This window comes from Physeter macrocephalus, chromosome 6 (assembly GCF_002837175.3).
Source record: "Physeter macrocephalus isolate SW-GA chromosome 6, ASM283717v5, whole genome shotgun sequence".
Lineage (NCBI taxonomy): Eukaryota > Metazoa > Chordata > Mammalia > Artiodactyla > Physeteridae > Physeter > Physeter macrocephalus.
The window spans coordinates 56,935,519-56,959,476 of NC_041219.1; the positions used below are offsets into that span (position 1 = coordinate 56,935,519).

Consider the following 23,958-nt stretch of genomic DNA (forward strand, 5'->3'; position numbering starts at 1 on the left):
GCGCGGGGTGCGGGAAGCCGAGGGGACCTGCGAGGCACGTAGATCCAGGCCCTCGCTCGCTCGCCTCCTTCGGGATCGAATCAAGGGCTCCCACGGTGCTGGGAGGGGGCGAGAGCGCTCCGCATTGTCATTCGCTTCCGAGCTCGGGAGAGGGTGGCATTTTGCTTTTCCGCCCCGCAGCCTCCGGAACTCCCCGCACCCGAGAGCCAGAGCGACAGCGAGAGGGAGAGCGGCGTCTCCAGGCTGCCGGCCACGGGCGAGAATGGGGGTCGGCAACGGACGTTTCCGCCGCGGCTGCCCGGTAAAGCGAGAGGCCAACTGAAGGAGAGCGGGACGAGGTGCGAGGGCGGCGCGTTGGCCCCGGCGCCCCTCGGATGCTGCGGCGGCCGCGGCTCGCGCCCGGGTACCGCAAAGGCGACCTGCCGCCTTCCCGCTCGGGCTCTCCGCCGACTCAGCACCGCCCCTGCGCCAAGCCGGCCGGCCAGGTAGGGGGTTCCCCGGTCCGGGGCTGCAGAAGTGGGGCTTGGGGCGCCGGCCGAGGGCAGCCGGGGGCGCGGGGATGCCGCCTGGACCCGGAGCTCCGCCAGCGTCTCTGGGCGCTTTTCCGATCTCTAGTTTAACGAAGTTGTAAACAGATCGGCTGTTGGGCATTGGGGAAAGTGGGATGGAGGAGCCCCAAACTTGGATTTCGGGTGTCTGCGTGTGTCTGTCTGCGTGTCTGTGATATAAGGCTAGCAAAAGTCTCGTGCTTTCTCAAAAAGCTAGAGGTCTGTGCTCTTCCGTGTCTGTGGGTCCGTCCCGTGTGAACGCTTCTGATCTTCTGCCCCCGTATCACTTTCTATTTCTCTGCAGCGTCCATCGATTGCCCCGGTGGGAGCTTAGAAGGCGGCAGGCGAAGAGGGCTAGCAGGGGGGAGAGCCGAGGAGAAGCGGAGGGGGTGGCAGGCGAGGGCATCTGCCGAGCTGGCTCTGCCCCGGGTCCTAGGAGGGCTCGCGGGGGGGAAGGGAGGCCAGGGCGGCCCCGGAGCGGTGGCCCGGTCCGCTCGAACGGCGCTGCGTTAAGGCACCTCGGAGCAGGAAGAGACACCAAGCCTCCTCCCATCGCCAGCCCCAATCCCCCCGCCCCCCCCACCCCCACCCCCCACTCCCCACCCCGCCCCGGCGAAAAGCCGCACCCGGGGCGGCAGGCGAGGGGGACTCCCAGCTGAGAGACAGGCGGGGGGTGGAGACGGTCTCCGAGCGGCAGATCCCTCCACCTGCCGGCTCGGAAGCCCCGCCCCCTGCGCGCGGGGGAGCCGCGCACGCAGGTGGGGGGGGCGCGCGGGTCCCCCCCCACCGCGCCTCGCTCGCCCCTCCCCGCCCCGGGCCCGCCGCCTGCCTCCACCATGACGGTGATGTCGGGCGAGAACGCGGACGAGGCTTCGGCCGCCCCGGGCCACCCGCAGGACGGCGGCTACGCGCGGCCGGCCGAGCACGACGACCACGAGTGCTGCGAGCGCGTGGTCATCAACGTCTCCGGGCTGCGCTTCGAGACGCAGCTCAAGACGCTGGCGCAGTTCCCCGACACGCTGCTGGGCGACCCGAAGAGGCGCATGCGCTTCTTCGACCCGCTGAGGAACGAGTACTTCTTCGACCGCAACCGGCCCAGCTTCGACGCCATCCTCTACTACTACCAGTCGGGGGGCCGGCTGCGGAGGCCGGTCAACGTGCCGCTGGACATGTTCTCCGAGGAGATCAAGTTTTACGAGCTGGGCGAGGAGGCCATGGAGAAGTTCCGCGAGGACGAGGGCTTCATCAAGGAGGAGGAGCGCCCTCTGCCCGAGAAGGAGTTCCAGCGCCAGGTGTGGCTGCTCTTCGAGTTCCCCGAGAGCTCGGGGCCCGCCCGGGTCATCGCCATCGTCTCGGTCCTGGTCATCCTCATCTCCATCGTCATCTTCTGCCTGGAGACGCTGCCCGAGTTGAAGGGTGACAAGGACTTCACGGGCACCGTCCACCGCCTCGACAACACCACGCTGGTCTACAACGTGAACATCCTCACGGACCCCTTCTTCATCGTGGAGACACTGTGCGTCGTCTGGTTCACCTTCGAGCTCCTGGTGCGCTTCTCCGCCTGCCCCAGCAAGGCAGCCTTCTTCCGCAACATCATGAACTTCATCGACATCGTGGCCATCATCCCCTACTTCATCACGCTGGGCACCGAGCTGGCCGAACAGGAGGGGAACCAGAAAGGCGAGCAGGCCACGTCGCTGGCCATCCTCAGGGTCATCCGGTTGGTAAGGGTCTTTAGAATCTTCAAACTCTCCCGCCACTCGAAGGGCCTCCAGATCCTGGGCCAGACCCTCAAAGCCAGTATGAGAGAGCTAGGGCTGCTCATCTTTTTCCTCTTCATCGGGGTCATACTGTTTTCTAGCGCAGTGTACTTTGCCGAGGCGGAAGAAGCTGAGTCGCACTTTTCCAGTATCCCCGACGCTTTCTGGTGGGCGGTGGTGTCCATGACCACCGTGGGATACGGTGACATGTACCCTGTGACAATTGGAGGCAAGATCGTGGGCTCCTTGTGCGCCATCGCCGGTGTGCTGACAATTGCCCTGCCCGTACCTGTCATTGTGTCCAATTTCAACTATTTCTACCACCGAGAAACCGAGGGGGAAGAGCAGGCTCAGTTGCTCCACGTCAGCGCCCCTAATCTAGCCTCTGACAGTGACCTCAGTCGGCGCAGCTCCTCCATCGTCAGCAAATCTGAGTACATGGAGATCGAAGAGGATAGGAATAATAGCCTAGCCCGCTTTAGACAGGCCAGCGTCAGAACTGGCAGTTGCACCGCAGCTAACCAAAACTGCGTTAATAAGAGCAAGCTACTGACGGATGTTTAAAAAGACAAGCAAAGAAACTAAAAAGCCCCCCCCGCCCCCCCCGCACCACTTAGCAGCTTGAAAGACCTAAAACTCCAAACCCAACCCAACCCCCAGTGACCCAGGTCACTCCTTGTAGGTACTTTCCCAAATAGCCTTTGAATACTCTATTGAACTGTCCATGCGTTGTTGCATTGCCAGCGTTGGTGGGGGGGGGGGGGGGGGGCGTGGCAAACCCGAAGCCTTCGGGAGCCATGAAAAGAGAAACTATTTTCATTGTATTAAAAAATGGGAAAAGAAAGTGTATTTTCTAAAACTGGTTGAAAATCACTCAGTCCGTGAACTTGTCTAGGTAAAATAAGGTTCATATGCTTCCCCGTTTTTAATCCTTGGTGGCTTCTTTACATTTTTTTTTTTTTTCTCGCTTTTAGCCGAGAATCAGATGATCGCTTAGAAATATAAAATTAAAATTTGCACGGGACTCCAATATGAAATCTTGGCAAACTGCACAGCGCATCTTAAGATGGTGCATCAGATGTATTATGTGTAACATGATACACCAGCCGAAACGGGCAACGAACGGATGTTTTTATTTTGATCAACCGAACTGCATAGTCCAAGGTGAAAAAAAAAAATTACTTAAGACTGGTTCACCAGGCACCTTAGAAATCTGATACTGGTCCTGGTCTGTAGGGATTTCCCCCTCTGCCCCGTTTCCTGCTGATTCAAACTCTTCTCTAAGAAAAACATAACTGAATGCAATTCATTGATCCATCTGCAGCGCTGCTAAGATTCTCAACTGCAGATGCGCCCAACGGGTCTTTTCTCACCAGTCCCGCACCCTGCACCCCGGCCTCCAGAACTGGATGTAAACCCTTAGCCTCCTTATTGCAACAGAGCACAAATGAAACTAAGCGTAAAAGCATGTTTGAATCTGATCAGGATTTCTTTTACAATCGCATGCCGAGAACGTTAGCTCAGACAATAGAGGATAAGCTTACTTTGGAACCGGTTCTTCTAGAAATAGATCCTTCTTCATTTGCGTTCACCAAAAGTGCACTCCTTCATTTATTAACTATTTTTATTAGTAAATAAAGTACTGTATTTAAGTACCTATGTTAGTCAGCTGGGAACAGTATCTTTCTGGAGCTCAGAGCATGTTGTCTCATTCAGCATTATGGTCGATTTGATTAAGGTGTACCTTGAATTAATTAGTGCATGATTAATTTAATGTAAAAACATTTAAAAAATAATAAAAGTTATAAGTTTGTGGGATGACGGGCCCCAAAGAAACAATGGGGGGGGGTAGGGTAGGGTGGGGGCCACTCAGTCCATCTTCCTGCCTTTGCTCAGGGACATGGCAGGTTTCTGTGCAGACGTAGGCAAAGAGAGGACGAACATGCCCATCCCTTAAAGGGAAGCTCTGTGGAAAACTTAAGTTATCGAGGTATATATAGCAACACCTAAGAACAAGTATTCTTTCTAGCTGAAGAGAAGAACAAGCAAAACAAACGAACAAACGAAGGTGCGATACTGCATGTCTTTTGGTGCATATTCTTAAGATGTAAATGAAAATGTTGCTCCATCGTATGCGCCCAAAGCAGAGCTGATTTCTTTTTGCAGTCATGATTTGAAGTCTGCAGAGACTTTGGCCCTCCCCTTGAGGCTCCCTGAAGGAACGCAACCAATTGATTTAATAGCTGCTTAGTGCCTTTATCCTGTACCCACAGCGAACTGCAGAAAGTGCCTCCATTAACACAGCTGAGAAGTTACGTAACGCAAGGGAGGAAGGCTGGGGCACAGATATTTCGCTTTTCCTTTTTCCACCCTCGCTCTCTCACTTCGCGCTGCGGGGACACCGCGCCGTCCTGCGCCCCGGACAGGAGAGACCCGGGAGGGTGCTGTCTGGCCATCCGCTGGCCTCGGTCCCTTTGGCAGCCAGACGTGGGATGGAAACCGGGGCCCGAGACCCATCTTTGAACTTGACACGAACCTCGGACTTGTTTCTTCCTCTTCTCTCCCAGAAGCCAATATAAAACTCTTGGGGAGTTTGTTTCCTCTCAGGGGTCACTCTGGACAAGCAAGGCTTCCTCGGGTCCAGCCTCGCGGTCCTGGCGGATTTCCATCCTCCTCCTCGGCCTGCAGAAGCGTTTTGCCCCTCTGACAGTCTGATCTTTGCAGGCATCGCGGTGGATGTGGGAACAGTCGGTTACAGAGTAAGCTCTCCTGGGCCTTCCCTCCCGGCCCACCCCTTCGGCTAGTTCCTCGGATGCCCCTGTGAGAGTCCCATCCTGGCGGTCACCTCGCGGGCTGAACATCTAACTCCCGTCGCCCCTGGCACCCAGTCCAGAGAATGGCGGGGACCCTGTGCTTACCAGGAAGAGAGCCGCATCGCCTGGGCCTCTGGAGGCCAGCAGCCGTCCACCGACGGGGAGGCACTCATAGCTTTTGGAAGGACCCAAGGTGGGGATGCTCGTTCTGCACTTAGCATGTGGTTGCTCAAAGCCTTTCATTCCTGCGCTGCGGCTGCTTCTGGAAATCTTCCCCGTGACTCCGCGCCACCTCCCGTCCCAGCCTAGAACGAGCGGTGAGGCAGTAAACCAAGACACTAGAGTTACACCCAGGCTGGCTGACTCCTTTGAAAGAAAGAACGTGGAAGTTTTATTTTCCTGCGCGGCTTCTGTGAATCTGCAAGACAGACGTGACACACACCGAGGAAGACAGGGGCCAAGGACTGTGCGGTGTCCGACCACAGGGCGTCCAGCCCTCCCTGTGATGTTTCCTTGAACCTCGACCCACCCTGGCTTTTCCTCTCCTACCTGCTTCTTAGTCTCCAGTTGGGAAAGAGCACGCCAACCTCACCCACATCTCTGGAGATTATCTTGATCTTTTATTTAGACTTTGAGGTCTAGGACACCCCGAACTTGAGACGCTACACTCTTGTCAACAGCAATAATCTGCTCGGTACTGTGGGATGGATGGGTCAGAGGGTGAGCAAACAGGACCAGAACTGAAAAGACTCACTTTGGCTACCGGGTACACCTGTCCCAGCCGTACGTGGCACCGGGTGGAAACTTGTGCATGGGTTGTTACAGGGAACAGTGCTGCATGCGGGGAACCTGTCTGCCTGGGGCAGGGGGAGCTGCTGTTACGGAATGACTGTCTCTTTGGTTTATTTCCTCGTATTTATTTTATCGGGCTTCTTACCTTCCCGTCCCCTTCCTATAGGTCTTGAGCTTTCACGGCTCTTGTCTTGAATACTGATTTTCTCCAGAAGGAGAAGACTTGCGATGTGCTGATAGCCATAGCTCAGCTCTTCTGGTGAATCGAGGCCCTAGTCCCATAGGGTGGCAGTGGAGGGGCTGGGTCACCCCGGGGCTCTTAGCCATCCCAGAATCTCTGAAGTGGTTAACTCAGCTCGAGTGATCTGAATTAGAGAGACCAAAGACATTCACTTCCTCTGTCCTCAGATTCAGAGTAGACGGATCGTAGCCAAGAAAGGCGTTTGTTTTTGCATCTCCCCTTCCCCATCTGTGCCCAGTCCTCTCTCACCACCCCCTCGAGAGCGGAGTTCTACTTATCAGTTAAAAGAGTTCATCGGGAGCGTGTTAGCGAGTTAGCCTAGCGGAACCACAGAAACCGATAGCAGAGTCTTCTGGAATGCAACTGCTGCACAGCGGTCATTTCTCGCAGATGACATTGTGCGGTTGGCGTAGATCCCCCTGCGGAGGCTGGACTCACTTGAGAATGAAGCAGCGAGACCGCATGTAAATGGTGAGTGAGGAACAGATTTCTTGAAGTAGAAATTTGGTTTAGTCCGTCGAGGGCCGCCTTCATGTTGTGCAGAGTTACAGAGCTTTCGAAGGAGTTAACCTCTGAAGAGCCAGTCGGAATAGATTCCTAACCCTCCCCGTTACTACAGGAGACCTCAAAACCCATGCTTTTTACAAATCGAGTTCCTTGTTTGCTAGATGAGGTTGCACAACATGAGGAAGCGAAGAATCCCCAACTTTTTTCCCCAGGAACGGCTCACTCCTGGCAGTGAGGGGCATTGGTGAGGGGTAACCATCCAGAGTACAAACTTGTTAGGACGTCCACTGCTAAACAGCCATTTTATCTTCCTGCTTTTTCAAGAAAGGATGAAGTCTTTTGAGGTTTATGTTCATTTTCAGACGACGCGTACACATTTTTAAACCCCACACACCCCAAGTTGATCACCGTCTCAGGACGTGGCCTCTGGTCCACCGTGCGGTGTATTTTAGTGCTCGTATTTATACATGGAATTTCAGGGTATACACAACCGTGTCCAGCATGACTCAGGTAAACCTTAGAAGAATGTACGTTACTTATCATTTTTGTAAAGACACGAACAGCAGCTGAGTCGTTAACCACAACTGTTCCATTACCTTGGGTCACTGTGCGAACTCATTCAGGGTGTAGATGTAAAGTTTGGAAGTCGGCGGATCAAATGCCCGTCTCTTTGCTCAGGCAAAATGACCCTGGGCTTTCTTGGGGAGCCCAGGCGCTATGTGAAGGGGAGGCTCTGCTGCCCTCAAGACTCTTAGCTTTAAGGAGATTTGCCTGAGTTGCAGTGATTTTCATTTAGGGACTGAGTAGGAGTTAATTTTTTATGACGTGAGACTTCAAGGAGGAGAGAGAAGTTTTGTACCACAATCAGAGAGGGAGAAATAGTGTAAGGAAAGAAAGGAAAACGAAACACCAAATCCCTTGTGAGGTATTCCAGGTCAAAGCCGTCTCCTTTCCAACACCTACAGACATACCTTTCTTCTCTTTCCTGCACTGTTTAGGAGCCATTTTTTCAGTAGCTGTAGGTAGAAAGCATGGGCTCTATATGACATACCTCTAATCTTAAAGATAAAGTCTTACCAAGGTTAAAAATCCCAATGGAATAGTCTTAATTTGAAGTGCACCATCAGGACAGCAAACCATTTAAGCTGAAAAGGCACTCTTTCGTTTCTTGAGTTTGCCAGTTGCTGACACCTTGAGTTAAGGACGTGTCTCGTTTTCACCTACTGTGCATTTCCCCTGCCCTAACCGTTTCATAGGTCGGGTAGAGGACACTGAATGTTACGAATCGAGAACCTAATTGAAGCGCATAGTTTCCATCTATGCAATTTTCCTTGCTTCTGTCACTTTCTGATCTGTTCATATTTGGCATCGATTAAAGATAATTTTTAAGGGTCTTATCAAGGAATGTCTTGACTGCTTCTTTGTTTCTCGTGTAACTGGTCTTTCGGGAGCCCTTTCTTGTGAGGGTCTCTTTAAATAACACGGTGGATCCAAGATAACAATTGAAGTAACCTCATTTTCTTTGAAACTCATGGACTGTTTCTTCTGTACAAGGAAATACACTGAGGTGGAATTTCGACAATAAATCCTCCGTTGGGGCAGGTAGGATCCCAAGGAGAGGCTGTTGGAATTTGGCCTGTGCAAACGGTGGGGGTCGAGCTTTGAAAAGAAAACGAAGCAATGAGGCCCAAGGGACTAAGGTGATTGATTATATTTGCTTAAATTGTTTTTGATGTGAAACTGTATTCTTCCTCCACAGCCCAAGCTTTTCAGGAAGGATAGTGGTGTGTGTGTGTGTGTGTGTGTGTGTAATAGTGCTGTGGTCTGACATCCAATACCTTGATAGTTACACTGTGGTGTTAGAAGTGATTTTGATGGGGAAAAACAAAGTGATTCCTAGATGTTCTTTATGTATACTTTTCTCCATTAACATTTCTTTCTTCCCGTTTTTTAAAATTACTCATTGGTACATTTTCTTTTGACTCTTCCTGAGATTTAGAGGTTTTCTTTTCTTCCTTGTGAATATCACATTTTATGCAAGCTCTTTGCTGTCACAGGAAACAGGGTTCCATGCCTTGTGACAGGTGTCTGTTATATGCCAAATGCCTTGGGTGGCTGGTGCATCGTCCTAGAATTGTGTGGCATTGTGATAGTTTCAAATTGTAAGATTCGGAGATGAATCTTGCTTTTGCTGTAGAAGTGGCTACTGAAAGTAGACCATGGGGCTGGGCAGGTTGCCCATCATTTTTCTGTTGTGATTGGAAAACAGGCAAGGCTGAGCTCTGACAGAAGGGTAATAAAGAGCTAGAACTACATCAATCATAGTGTGTAAACTAGCATTCACAGCCCTGAGTGTGTTTCTCAGAATTCAGCCTTGGAACGGTCTTCTTGAAATCGAGGCAGACAGATCCATGTAGCTGCAGGGGGAGGGCTGTCACTGGAATTTATTGTTTACAGCGCTTCAAAATGAAGTCAGGTTCGTTTTAAGGGAGGGCAACCAGAGGAGTCAAGAGCAGAGGGCTGATGCCATGTGAGCCCAGACACGCTGGGGCGGGAAGCTGGCTGATGCTTCCTGCCTTCCGTCTAGACTTGTAGAGCTCCTCCAGGCCCGGGTGCTGGGGGAAGGCGAGCCCCGAGGCTGCACGGAGCGTGTCCCATTGCGAAGTCCTATGCAGATAAGACAGCGTGGTCATGACGCAGGACTGGAAAGCAGTCCTCCGAACCAGCTTAAAAAAGGATAATTGGGAAAAAGAAACCCAGATAACTGAAAAATTCTATTTAATTAATTGAATCCAATATGCCATTGATTTTTAAGATGGTTGGCATATTTGAAAGAAAGAGAGAACATTGACAACATGACCTGCCATTGCATTGATTCATCTCCATTTTATTTATTTTAATAAATTTATTTGTTTTACTTACTGATTTTTTGGCCGCATTGGGTCTTCGCTGCTGCGCGCGGGCTTTCTCTAGTTGCGGCGAGCGGGGGCCACTCTTCCTTGCGGTGCGCGGGCTTTTCCTTGCGGTGGCTTCTCTTGTTGCGGAGCACGGGCGCTAGGTGCGCGAGCTTCAGTAGTTGTGGCTCGTGGGCTCAGTAGTTGTGGCTCGCGGGCTCTAGAGCACAGGCTCAGTAGTTGTGGCGCACGGGCTTAGCTGCTCCGCGGCGTGTGGGATCTTCCCGGACCAGGGCTCGAACCCGTGTCGCCCGCATTGGCAGGCGGATTCTTAACCACTGCGCCACCAGGGAAGTGCCCAGCCCAATTTTAGAGCTGAAAAAAATGTACACAGAACAAAAGGAGTCAATATCAGATCGCCACGTTATACACTTGAAACTAATATAGTATTGTAAGTCAACGTTTTTCAATCAATTTGAAAAAAGAAAGGAATCTTCAAATTGATGAAGTATAAGGATTCTAATATGTGTCCTCCCCTTGTTTCCCGGTGTGATAATAGGCTTGGATTCTCAACCCATTAGATATGGGAGTTTCCTGAACCCTGGCTAGAACCTTTAGGGCTTCTCTGAATTATCTTTTTATGCAACAGTGTTTTTGCTCAGTTCTGCCCTTACCTTAGGCTTTGTGCTGATACATCGCGGCGTTCCCTGTCCTCACGCTGTTTGGCATCCAGACATCATTTACCCAGTGAGGGCCTTCGGTCTCATTATGTCTGGAAGGAGGTTTGTTCTTGCTCCGCCCTCCCTTACCCCTTAATAGCAGTCCCTCTATTCTGAGCCCTGTAGAGCCTTCAGCAGCCCTTGGCATCCATCAAGTTAAAGGCAATCTGACACTCTCAGTCCCAGTGAGCAGCTCCTAGCAATCTCTTCTATGTTAACCACACTGCTTTACTCTACTTAGGGAATTGGGTAGGGCTGACATTGCTATGGGTGTTTTACAGGGAGGGGACCTGCCCATGGTCTCTGGGTGGAGGGAGCTGGCCTAGGTTTATTCATGATCCCCTGGCCAGTGTCTGACACGTGGTAGGGACTCTGAATGGTTATTGGCTGGGGGAAAGCTGGAACGTGGAATGTCACACGGTAAGGAAAGAACGGTGAACTGTGCATAGGGCCACAGGCTCTTTGAGTCTTTAAATTGCTTGTATCTAAAATGGAAATATAATACCGTGGATAGGGTTGCGTGGATTAAGTGAGATAATAGTTTAACACGTTTGGTAAGTTTGAACGTGTTCTATAAATGTGAGAAATTACTAGATATGTTATTAAATATAATGATGAGAGGAGGAACGGGGGGAGGAAATGCGTTTTAAAGGAAGACTCCAGGGAATCAAATGCTCAATTCAAAGATGAACTGTACAGTGGTGGAATTTGAAGACTTGGAAAGAGATGCTTTTGGTAGGAATCTTCAGTGCATCCTGCGTACAACACCAGGTAGGCAGCAGCCTCATGGAATGCTAAGCCCCTATTTCTAGTTTTGTTTCCCTCTTGCCTGTGACTTAATACTATTTTACCTCTTCAGACTCTAAATATCGAGTCAATTGCCTTGCAATAAGCTAAGGGACCAGAAGTAATCTTTAATAATTTACATCTCTCCTCTTTGCCTCATTTCCCCCTTGTGCAAAAATATTTGATGTTTTTTTTCTTTCCACCTGTGAACATTGAGAAATAAAGCAAGATGTTGTTTGCAAAGTTTTCTCATATGCTTGTCTGAGACACATCATATAAATATAAAAGCTATTCTTAGCTTCCCTTGCTAGAAATAAAATAACCTTCACGAGCATATATGAGTCTCTACAGCCTTTTCTGGACTAGCACCTACTACAAAGATGCTTATGAAAATTTGTAAGTTATAGTATCTCTACAGTGGTCCAGCCCTTCTTTCATAAAGCTGATTGCATAAAGGAGCTGTGATTTAAATAGCAGTAAGACTTTATCTGGTTTTCTTAAGGAATTTCATAGTAATTAGGTAAGGAGTCGAGTATCTTCAGTTCATGAAACATTTTTCTAGAGAGTGACATTAAGGGGTTGGATTGAGTTCTCTAACCTCTTACGGTTTTTTAAAAATATATTTGACGTGGCCTGTTCACGTTTGCTTGTTTGCTGTAACAGCATGTTCTTGTTTGAAGTGCTGAGCATTAAATGCATTTTAGGAACAGTTCTAGAGAAACTACTTCCAGTTGAAATGTATTTTTTTCAGAATTGAAATCAGAGGATGATGAGTGAGTTAGGTGCTTAAGCTTAGGATAACTTAAGTTTTGAGCACAGGGCCAAATCCAACTTCTATTAAAAATGCTTCTTCTTCAACTCTTAAGGGTGTTTAGAAATCTAAGATTAATTATCTCTACAGTGATTTTTTTTTTTTTTTTTGCATTCCGTACAATATCATTATTTCACTGTCTCAGAAAAGGAGTAATTTTGTTTTAAGTGAATTTCCAAGAGACTCTCTCTGGGACTCAGATCAACCCTACCAAGTAATCTTCATTAACAAGCAAAACATTTTTTTTTTATCTTAGAGAACTTTGTATGTTCTCTAAGTCCTAGAAGAGGGGACACCCAACTCTGTTTTTGAAAGATCACAGGAGATCAGCTTATTGTTAAAAGACGTTTCTAGGTAAGATGGAAGGGCTTTCTTTTAAGTTCCTGGAGGATGAAGATCACATTTGTTGGTATTTCAAAAATAAAAAAATAATGCTTATCTTTAATGGATAAAGATGCGTACTCTAAACATCACTTAATCACAATGTTGGAAATTCAAAAAACTGAATAATGTAACTTTATAACATACCTGAGGATTAGGGTGTGGGAAGAAAAATGTTTGTCAACTGCAAGAATGGGGTGCATCAGAGCAGTGTTTCAAGGCAGTGATGCCATTGGATGGGTGAAAGGAGGTTATTCAGCATGAAGAAGTCAACCACTTGACTTTAATATCATTCTCAAGGGTTTGCAGTGAAAAGTATGATGGGTCAAATGAGAACAATGTCGTTTCCGGTTCCTGAAGGCGGGAAGTTTGGCTTAGGGTAAGTTTCAGGTCTGTAGTTTTAAGATGGACGATCAGCAGATGGGCTGACATTGAGGAGATCAGAGACCTTGGCTCATCTATTATAGAATAAGCAGTGTCTGAGTCACTCATTAATTACCTGTGGTTATTATGGTGACTGAAATAAGGGTGCATCAGTTAATGCAATGGACTATAGTGCTGTTTAAAAAAAGCCATATAAATCATCTCATAGGTCAACTTAATGAGCTCAGCATTCAGCCAGGTTGAGATGGAAATGGTGTTGGACTCTGCACTAAATTATCCAGGAAGTTTGCTGGTGTTCGGTAAGGTAGACTCCTTGTTATCACAGTTGATTTAGACGAGAGTCTTACGGAGAGGACGAGGTATTCATTAGATGACTTTAGGGTAGGATCTTGAGAATTCTCAGAACTCTATAGTTAAACAACAACATTTCTGTAGGTCCCAAACCTACATACCAAACTAAAGGGAAAATGATTCAAGATGATTTTTATTTTTTTTTAAAGATTTATTTATCATTTTATTTATTTTATTTTATTTCTTTTTGGCTGTGTCGGGTCTTAGTTGTGGCACGTGGGATCTTTCGTTGTGCCGCACAGGCTTCTCTCTAGTTGTGGCGTGTAGGTTCCAGAGCGCGTGGGCTCTGTAGTTTGCAGCACGCAGGCTTTCTAGTTGAGGCGTGTGAGCTCAGTAGCCGTGGCGCACGGGCTTAGCTGCCCCACGGCATGTGGGATCTTAGTTCCCTGACCAGAGATCGAACCTGCGTCCCCTTCATTGTAAGGCAGATTCTTTACCACTGGACCACCAGGGAAGGCCCTCAAGATGATTTTTAAAAGACAAAGTCTTGTAAAGTGAATAACAGTAACCACGTTCCATTTAAATGTGTTTCCTTTACACCTGATGATTTTATATTAGGTGTAAGTTCCACCATTCACATATATTATACAGTTACTCTGTGAATGGAAATTCTGAACTTCTCAGCCTATAATTCCTGAACTCCCCAGCTGGGCTGACATTTAATCCTCATTGTGTTGGATTCAGTTCCCCAGTTCGGTAAACATAGTAGTGAGATTCTCACCAAAAGCTGTTTGTTTTTGGTGTTCTCTCCTTCCGGGACAAATCTCCATTGTGGTTTCCTTTGGAATGGATTGTAATTTTAGTCAAAATAGTTAACTGAGTTCCCTCCCAAGACCTGAAGCCTGGGCACTTCCAGAAAATACATTTTGTTTTCATCTGTTCTGCTTGAGACTGGATTAGAACATTATCCATGTATATCTCTGTTTCCTGCTATGGTCAGATGTCAGCAGTTAATTTTGCTGGAAAATCGTTCATATTCTTAGACTGTCTGGGGTTTGATGGGATGGAGAGTCATCTTTTGGGTTGTTGGTCGTAGAAGTTCGAATATTTCTTGAGAGCCTTAAAAGTTGTTTTACTGGCTCTTCAGTGTACGCACTCTTCAAGAATTAAAAGTGGGAAAGGGAACTGGGCACTTAACCTGAAGATGGAGAAATAGCACTCTATAAAAATAAGTGCTGCTGGAAAGACCTATGGAATTGGGAATCATATGCCAGATATATTTTATCCCTTGCTTATACTATTGAAAACCTGTATATGATTTATTTGGGGGCCCTGCTATCTGTATCACCAGGAAAATGCTAGCCCCATGCCCAGCTCGTGCATACACGCGTGCACACACCTGTACACATGCAATCACACAGACACATACACACGCCTCTGCACTCTGACCTCTACTCATTTACCTGTTCATCTGTGAACCTGCAGGTATCACCTGTGCTATAGAGCAGGTATGTGTTAGCCCAAACGGGGTAGCACTTTCAATTGATTCTAAACATTTGTCATCACTCCCTTTTAATTAAACAAAAAAATCATAAAGATATCATGATAAGGTTTTCCATTTTGCAGTTAAAGAACTGCCGTTTAAATGAAAGGGAAAAAAATGAAAAAACCAAACAGCAGGAGTTGAGGGTCCCAGGATAGTTTCCTTTGGGCTCTGGGTGCTTTTTTACCCCAGTGAGAGCGATGAGGGCGGCTCTGATGCTCTCCTGCCTGGGTTTATACTCCGTCACTCCTGGGACAGCTCAGGCGCTCAGGGATAGACAGTGGCCTGGGGTGGATCTCTGGTAGGGCTAGAGACGTGGTCATCTCTGAAGACTGGTCTCTTCCTGCCTGGGCCATTTCCTCCTACGTTGTTAAGTTCAAAGGGTGTGTATTTTCTGTCCTATGGCCTGCTGAGGACGTGACATTCCTAAGTGGACGCTAGGCTGAAAGCTTTAGGTGATAGCCTTGGATATGCAGAATTTGGGTTTGTGGGCCCATGGCGTGTGTCTTTACTACTCTAAGTCTTTATGTGTGGGTTTAAATACAGGTGACAAGAGTATCTGTCTCAGTGATGCTATTTAGCTGACTGGAAAATGCCAACATATTTTGATACTTCTTGCAGAAGGGTGTTTTACCCCCACCAAGACTTGCAACACTCCTCAAATTTGGAAGATGGAAGACTTGTCATAAATGAATGAAAACGTAAGTGATATAATAATACACGAAAGGTATGCAGTGTCAGTATGATTTCAGCTCAAGCCTCAGTAAGCTTGGACCCTCTAGCTTTATTTAAACTCTAAATGTTCACTTTTGTTTGTTCCATGTACAAAAACCACATAATTTCGTGGTGTCTTGGTCACAGGGGACCTGTAGTAAGCGTTCTTTTAGATGCTTTACAATTTATAAGGAATTGTCACATACATTATTTTATTTGACTCTTATGAAAGCTTCTTGGGCTGGCAGGTAAGATGTAGATAGTTCTTTCCAGCTGCAGGTTGAATCCGCTGGGGAACAAAGTCTGGGTTGAAGATGGTGTGCAGGCAGGTTGCCGGGAGTGCCATCACTCTGACACCTGAAGAGAGAAGAGAACAGAGATGAACGGGGAGAAGCTGGGCTACAGTGCAGTCACTACAGAAGCCCACCCATCCTGCGGGGAGCTCTGATGGTCCTTCAGAGCTGTCCTGGCTTGGAGCCTGGGAGCCAGGCCTTTAGATGTTCTCATTGACCCAGCTTTGGATGAGGCTGCCCTGGGAAGGAACATGACCTTGGCCGAGGTGACACTCTTCATCAGAGGGGCAATTCCCAAAGGGGGATGATGGCTGAACGCTCTCCCAGCAGCTGGGGAAATGAGTTCTCCAGGCACGAAGGAGGCTTGGGTGATGCGTCAGAGCCCCCAGTACGAGGGGTGGGGGTCATACGCTCCTATGTGGCCAGAGGGAGAAAGATGAACAGTAAAGCAGAGGAACATTCAGAAGGAGAACCATCAGTTCCTAAGAATCCGGGGTTGACGGTAGTTGATAGATTGACTAGTTAAATGGGCAGAGTGCTCTGAGGCCCCTGGAGATGCTCCTTTGTAATGCATGCTAGAAGGCATCTTCCAGACTGGCCTGAGCTCTCCTGTATGGATTGGGTTCAATTATTAATCAGGAGGGACGGAGGATGCTGGCTAATGCTGCCTAATGGCACAGGCTGGGGAATTGCGCTCCTTTGTGTGTTCAGAGCGCAGGTTCAGATGGTATCGACATGGGCTGCTCCTTGCTTTGTCTGCACACCTCGGTGGTGTGATGCTTTGAGGTCCCAGCGAAATGCACGAAACCACTTGTGCAACTTAATGCATCTGAGTAACGTTAGGGCTTCCTCTTAATGTGTCACACGGATGATAAAGATGTGCCTGGAAGGGAGCTGGTGGGAAGGGGGCTTTTAAAAGGAAACTCTCAGACCCTGTGGCACTATCACCATGCCCCTAAGTGGTTTTGTGGCCGATTTAGAACTACTCGGCATGGGGTTTATACGCCTGCAACCTTGTTAAGAGAGGCAGCTTGGCTTTTGGTCCAGAAATGACAGGATTATTTAGATTTTTCATCTGAAAACAGATCTCAGGGGAACTAATTGTTTGGGCAGCTTTGCACTTGGATCTGAAAAAAAACCCTCTAGGCTATGTGATTAATGGTAATTCTTATGATTCCGTGTCTCAAACCTGCTAGCAGGAAATTTGCATTTGCTAAAAAGTCCAGCTTGTTGCATAAGAAACAGATCTGGTCCGAAGTAGATTTGAAACTCTTGGGAGAAGAAACATGATTTTCCAAACTTCTGTCATCCTGTCATATTGACTCACAGTTGCATTGGAAATCTAGGTTTTATATTTTGAATCCCAAACCTTAACATTTTAATACTTGAAGTTTAGAATAAAATGCCAAGTTCTTTTGGCATAGATAGTAAATCATATAACCCTATGGATCCCTGCAGTTTATGAACTAGCCATTTAAGGAATAAAATTGGATTAGCCATGTTTAAGGCAAGCCAGTGTCAGAGGTGTCAAAGACCTCTGATATTTAGATTTTTCCAGAATCGCTGGGGCCATGCTGTTGCCTGAAGCCTGCAGGTCTCTGAACAAAAGGAATGGGAAGATACAGAGGTTTGTCATCTCAAAGCTTTGGCTCTCCCACCGCCATGCTGGAAGTATTGTCTATGTGTGTCTGGGTGTCCCTTTGCAGTGTCTTGGCTTTTCTACTTACTTTTCGTTCTTACTTTTTTAATTAAAAATTTCTAGCCACCAGTAAAAAAAAAATAGCTAAGTATGACCCTATTTCAGATCAGACTCTTCTAGAAAAGGGGCCTATTGGGAAAAGCTGAGTTGGAACAGAAAAGTCCATTTCTTTCTGGCACTAGAAACATCATAGCTGTCATCTGATTCTTCTAGAAATATGAGCAAGTCTCCCCAAATGGATTCCCTTCTCTCAAGGACACCAAATCTAAAGGGCTGTAAACAATGAGGTCATTAACATCTCAGTGTCCTCCGGTGAAGGAAAGAGTTATTTCTTTGGACTGAACTCAATGGACGTAAGGAACGTAGGGATAGATTAGATTTTGCAAATAAAATATTTGCTCCTACCTAAGACTCTACTCATCCACTCTCAGAAAGTTATTTGTGGGGATGTGAGTCTCTGGGTTACCCGCCCTCTTGCTGAATTCCCTTGTGACTAATGCCGTATACATGTAAGTGGGCTTGAGAGGCACAGACGATGATCATTTTCCTTTACGCAAAGTGTAAAGATCCCCATAGGGCGCAAACCTTACCCTGACTTCATCATTACCGAGTCCTGCTCATCCAGGGTGACTATTTTGTACAGCACAGCTTCTATTTAGACAGAATGTCTATGTATACACGTTCAAGGATAATAATAATAGGGGGACTCATATACATGGTTGCTTATATATTTTATTTGTCTCAGGTCACACAAAAACTGGAATCTTGAGCACAAACTACCAAGGGAGATCCCAAATGTGACAGAGGATCTAGGTTTGCATCAGCTGGAGTTGTGACATTTTGCTGGGATTTTGAGTGCAGTAGTGTGAGACATGCCAATCCATATTGACCAAGGCAGTTTGGTGAGCCATAAGCTCCAGTCCAGAGCTGTAATAGACGAAAAATCTAGACAACATCTGAGATCTGGAATATTCTAGTTACCATGGAATGAAAGTTTCTTGGGTGCCAGCTACTCATGAGAGAAGAGAAGGGTGTTGGTTCTAACTGTAGGATTCTGTCTCCGGGTCTCTGCAGCCACAGGACAGTGGCAGACCCTGGGCTTCCCGGTTGCATCTTGGGCAATGTTTCTTTCTTTTTTTTTTTTTTTTTGCTGTACGCGGGCCTCTCACTGTTGTGGCCTCCTCTCCCGTTGCGGAGCACAGGCTCCGGACGCGCAGGCTCAGCGACCACGGCTCACGGGCCCCGCCGCTCCGCGGCACGTGGGATCCTCCCGGACCGGGGCACGAACCCGCGTCCCCTGCATCGGCAGGCGGACTCTCAACCACTGCGCCACCAGGGAAGCCCTGGGCAATGTTTCTTATCTCAGAGGAGGCATCACAGAGGTTCTGGCACAGTCAGAAAGATGGATTTTGTTTTGTTTGGGTTTGGGTTTTTTACTCAGAAGCCAAATCTGGACTTAGAAACCATTTACTGTGTTGCTGAGTTAGTGTACCCTGTTGCTTCCATAGCTGGCCTTTTTTTTTTTGGTGAACTATAAAGAGGCAAGCCTTCATTTCCTTTATAGACAGAGATCTTTAGGTCAAGAGAAGCCTAACTTGTTATGTGGACCTTGCCTGTAAGCTGATGATAACAAGATCGGGTACTGATAATGCCTTGGATACATGTCATGGGAATCATAGAATCTCAAAGTTGACCTGGACCTCTAGAGACATCTATTTCTTTCACCTATTTTGTGTTTGATTCACCTCCACAGCTTCCCTGCCTGGCCCCCATCTTTTCTGTGTCGTGGTCCTCGAAGAGCTTGATGGTTATCAGTTTGCAAATCCAGTTCTTTACCATTATATCAGTGTATCATGAGCTTGATTCTCCTGAAGGAGGGGGCAGAGCAATGGAAGATGTCCAGCTCCTCAAGGTTAGAGAGGAGCGTGGTAGAAGACACAGAAGTCAGGAATCCTGATTCTCTACCTAGGATTTAGTCATGTGGGCTCATGCTGCTATAAAGATAAGTGAGCTGATGCACGCTTAGAAAAGTGGGGTAAATAGCAATTAATGTATTTTATCCATGTAGCCATCTCAAGTCATCCTACTGGGACACAGTGATTGTTTAGTGTGATGTTAAGAGCGTTCGGTTAAGACAAACCCAAAAGGCATTTTTTTTTACAGACGGAGATGTTCGTGATTTACAAACATTCATTTTCAAAACAGGTCTGTTGAGGTCTTCCTGGTACAAGATGTACATGATTATATATTTTACCAGTGCTGTATATTGTAATATTAAAGATTCAAAATGATTTTTTAGCGTATCATACATTATCTTAGCCCAAGCACTTTGGCAAAAAGGAAATAAAATCAGGGCGTGGCTGAATAAGGATTTTAGCAAACACACAAGACTGGTCCACTTTCTCAGTTGTTTGGTGTCATTATTCTCTAATTTAAAAATATTAATGCTCCCTTGGTCTGTAAAGCAAATTCCTTAGTACGGTAACAAAGGACCTTAAGATCCAAGCCAGTGAAACTCCCATGAAAGGAATGAACTTCCTCTCTTTTCTCCAGAGTAGCTGGCCCTCAGGAAATTTTCTTTCCTTGTATCATTTTATGCTACTTCACTTCGTGCACCCTGCCTTGTAACCTCACAGGACTGCTCACCATTTCTAGAAATCGTGTTAATGATGTATTTATTTTTAAGTCATTATACCTTTGCAGGATCGCCCTGTGCTTGATATTGCCTTGCCCTCTAACTTTCATTTTTTTAATTTTTAAAATTGTTTAATTTTTTGACCATGCCACGCAGAATGCAGGATCCCAGTTTGCCGGCCAGGGGTCGAACCCGTGCCCCATGCAGTGGAAGCACGGAGTCTTAACCACTGGACCGCCAGGGAAGTCTCTCCCACTTTTATTGTTAATAGACAACCATTCAATCCATAAAGACCCAGCTCAGACATCAGCACCACCGTATCCCCATAACACTTTGAAAAACGTATTTTAACTAATTGTGACTGTCACCCATCACCCCTATTACACTGAGCTCCTCAGGGGTCAGGATTCATGTTTGGTACACAGTTGGTGTTCAGTAAATACTGAACGAATGAGGTAGGAAATAATACTTTGCTCTGTTGGATGTTGTGGGGAGAACTCCAGAAAATTTTTCAAGCAGGTAAGATTTTTAAGTGCTTATAATATATTATTTACGCAACAACTCTCTTCAAGGAACTTAATGTTCCAAAGTCTTTAGCTCTGTTTTATCCTTCCAGATTTACCATCTGACTTTTGGAAACAGGGTATATAGCTCTCCATCTGTTATTCCTGTGGGCAGGAAACAGACTTCTCTCCTTCACATGGCCTGTCGAGGTCTTCCTTATGAACTTTCGCCTCGATACATTAAATTAAATATTACTTAAGTGGGTTACAACCATACTGCTTTAAGCATCCCTGGGAGAGGGAAGGAGACAGGGAGTGCTTTCTGGAAAAGATAGTGAAACAAGCCCAGAAAAGGAAGAGAACCTTCTAAAAATGACACTAAATTAATGGCAGACCTAAGACTAGAAGCCAGAAGGCCCAATAGGGTTGAAATATTCTCTCTCTCAGAAGTCAGACTCTGACTATTCATAGTGCAGGGGGGACTGCCTTTCGTCTTTCTGTCCTTACCCAGGTCCAGGGGTCGTGCGGGCCTTTCCATTTCAGTCTTTGGATTTTTCACGGCTCGTGAAAGCAGATTAACTCTTTTAATGCTCCCAGGATTAGACCAGCCCAAGGCTCCCCCGTACCCAAAAAACTATGGAAACATTGGAGTTAAAAAAAAACTTATTTTTTTTTTTAAGTGGATGACTCAGGTGAGAGCCCTGCTGAGTGAGAATCAGGTGGTCTCTCCTCTAGGTGAGCCGGGTCCCTTGTCGCCCAGTGGAACCCTGTCCTTCTCTCCTTTGTCCAGATTGCCTCCACCATCCCCATCGTGAGCTGCTTCTTTGTCCTTTGTGGTGTTTGCAACACCTCCCAATTTAGTACCCTCTTGCCTTTAATGAATGTGCTGTTAGTGTTTTCCCCTCCTACCTCATCATTAATAAAGATGCTCGGGGAAACTGGGACCATCACCAAATCCACGAAACACCCTGCTAAACACCTCCTCCCACCCATGGCAACATAACCATTTATCATGCCCCTTTGTTTACAATCCTTTCCACTGTTTCTAATCCATGTGGCAGCGCTTTACATCCCAGCCAACTTGCCGTTCGTTCACCAGGGTGGCAGAGTCCCGCACTTTTCAGCTGTATTGGAAGCAGTGGGAGAGCCTTTGTTCAGTGGAAGTGGAATTTGGTGAGAAGTAAGGGATTTGATGAAGAAGGAACACAAATCCTTGGGGGCTGATTTTGTGTGTGTGTGTGTGATTTTCTCCAGGGAAGAAATAGACAGTATGCAGAGTTGACATGGGAGCCAGATGCCAAGAAAGTGGCAAGTGTAGCCAGTTAATCTGCCAAAGACATGCCAACAGCTTTTGTCAACCCAGAATATATGTAGAGACACTTACAGAAATATACACACTTACTCATTTCCTTGTGGCTTAAAAATAGGCTCACAGTCGCCCTTGACTCCCAAATATTGGATGAGGAGCAAATTCTCTGGGTCCTTTCTCGGGACTGGATTTTATTTGACTTCAATATTCAGACTCTGAGTATTAAAAAACAAGGATGCCCAGAGCTCAGTGAGTGAGAAAGACTGGGCCACTGACAATAGGATGCGGCGAGCTCACCACTGGTAGAGCAGACCAAGAGGAGTGATTTGTTCTGATGGGGGCTCTGGAGGGCTGCTGGGGGCAGGGGATGGAGCATAAACGGAGCCTTAAAGCATTCTTACTTTTGCGGAGGAGGAGGGGCCTTCAACAACAGAAACATATTCTCTCACGGTTCCGGAGGCTGCCAGTCTGAGATCAAGGTGTTGCCAAGGCTCTGCCCTCTCAGAAGGCTCTAGGGGAGGAGACTTCCTTGCCTCTTCCAGCTTCTGGTGGTTGCTGGCAATTCTGAGCATTCCTTGGCTGGAGGCAGCATCACTGCAATCTCTGCTTGTCTTCCCTGCGTGTGTCTGTGTCTGAATTTCCCTTATCTTATACAGATGCCAGTCGTTGGGTTAGGGCCCGTGACGAATCCAGGAAACACCCTTACGTTTTCTCTGTACAGATCATTCTTTTTCCTACCTGTGGTCAGTGATCTAATTTTAGTGTGTCTGTCCCTATTCTACCTCTTGTGAGTTACAGTTACCCAAACTGCGTACTATGTTCAGGCACGGATACACCATAAGAGGTGGAGAAGCATTTTCTTTATAATGCCCCTTGGAGCAAAGTGAATCTGCAGATTAATTTCAGCCAAGTGTCTCTTCTCTATTCTCGGAATTGCCGAAGCGCTAGATTTACCCTTTTCATGCTGGTTCACGCTTAATAACCATTGGTTTATGTCTTTCTCCGCCACAACGTTGTAAGGTTCTTATAGGAAGGAGCCACACTGGGTGTATTCCTGTGCGGTCCCCACCAAACTGACGGCACGCCTCACTTAGTGGCAGCAGGTTGGTGCCGCATGGACGGATGGCCCTGTGCATAAATGCACGGGCATGCGCGTGGAGGAGTGGGTATCCGAATATTCTCCCAACTAAAAATCGGGGAAACGGAAATTCATTTTCCCTCTTGATACCTTTCCCTCTCACTTTTCTACTTTAAAATTACAGTAGATAAATTCAATCAAAAGACAACAGGAGTTATGCAAATAATACCGTTTGCAGCAGCGTGGATGGACCTAGAGATGATCGTACTAAGTGAAGTAAGTCAGACAGAGAAAGACAAATATCATCTGATATCACTTATATATAGAATCTTTAAAAAAAAGATACAAATGAACTTATTTACAAAACGGAAATAGACCCACAGTCATAGAAAACAAACTTACCGTTACCAAAGGGGAAATGGGGTGGGGGAGGGATGAATTAGGAGTTTGGGATTAATACGCACCCTTCTGTATATAAAATAGATAATCAACAAGGTCCTACTATAGCACAGGGAACTCTACTCAATACTTTGTAACAACCTATAAGGGAAAAGAATCTGAAAAAGAATGTATGTATATATATATCTAAAACTGATTCACTTTGCTCTGCACCTGAAACTAACACAACTTTGTAAATCAACTATACATCAATTAAAAAAGGAAAACAAAATGTCATATGGCTTTAAAGAGCATCAGTCATTTTCACTTTAAAAAATAGAACGTGTTTTGTCCTCTTACTTCGCATTTACTCTGTTTCCCCGACCTGTCCACACGTCTTTCTATCAACCTCAGCTCCTGTGAGCTGCCAGCTTCTGCATCTCGGGAGGGAGATGCCAGAGTAGTTGCTGGAATTAGAATGGATTTTGGCACACTTGCCTTTAGACTTATCCAGTGCTTAAAGCGCTCATCTAAACTTGAAAGGAAAGGGCATTTTAAATACACACAGAACTTTTTCATCTTTCTTCAGATCATTCTGGACTCTAATCCTCTCCATTTCTCTTTCATTCTTACGTCGTCGTATTGTAGTATATCCATACCACTTGCCTTCTATAATAGCTGTTTAAATCCCATTTTGGTGTATTATTTTATTTTATTTTACTATTATTTTTAGGTGTTTTGGTATTTTAAACGGAGGATAATGGTTGACCAGTATGTAAATGTGAATGTAATTCTATTTCTTCTTTTTGCTTGGGAATGAAAATACCAGGAAGAAAGTATAGAGAGTATGATATTAGTGGAGTGAACAGGTTCAGTGGA

At 46.8% G+C, this 23,958-nt stretch overlaps 1 protein-coding gene across 1 annotated transcript; it reads left to right on the plus strand.

Annotated features, from left to right (window-relative positions):
• Positions 1-1,384: 1,384 nt before the first annotated feature.
• KCNA1 (potassium voltage-gated channel subfamily A member 1) lies at positions 1,385-3,107 on the plus strand. Its single transcript, XM_024129221.1, has one exon. It carries the CDS (start codon positions 1,385-1,387, stop codon positions 2,870-2,872), a length of 1,488 nt encoding a protein of 495 aa, XP_023984989.1. The 3' UTR covers positions 2,873-3,107.
• Positions 3,108-23,958: the final 20,851 nt, after the last annotated feature.

Excerpts from the sequence above, each read along its gene's own strand:
- KCNA1 (XM_024129221.1), top strand. The coding sequence starts at position 1,385 with ATGACGGTGATGTCGGGCGAGAACGCGGACGAGGCTTCGGCCGCCCCG.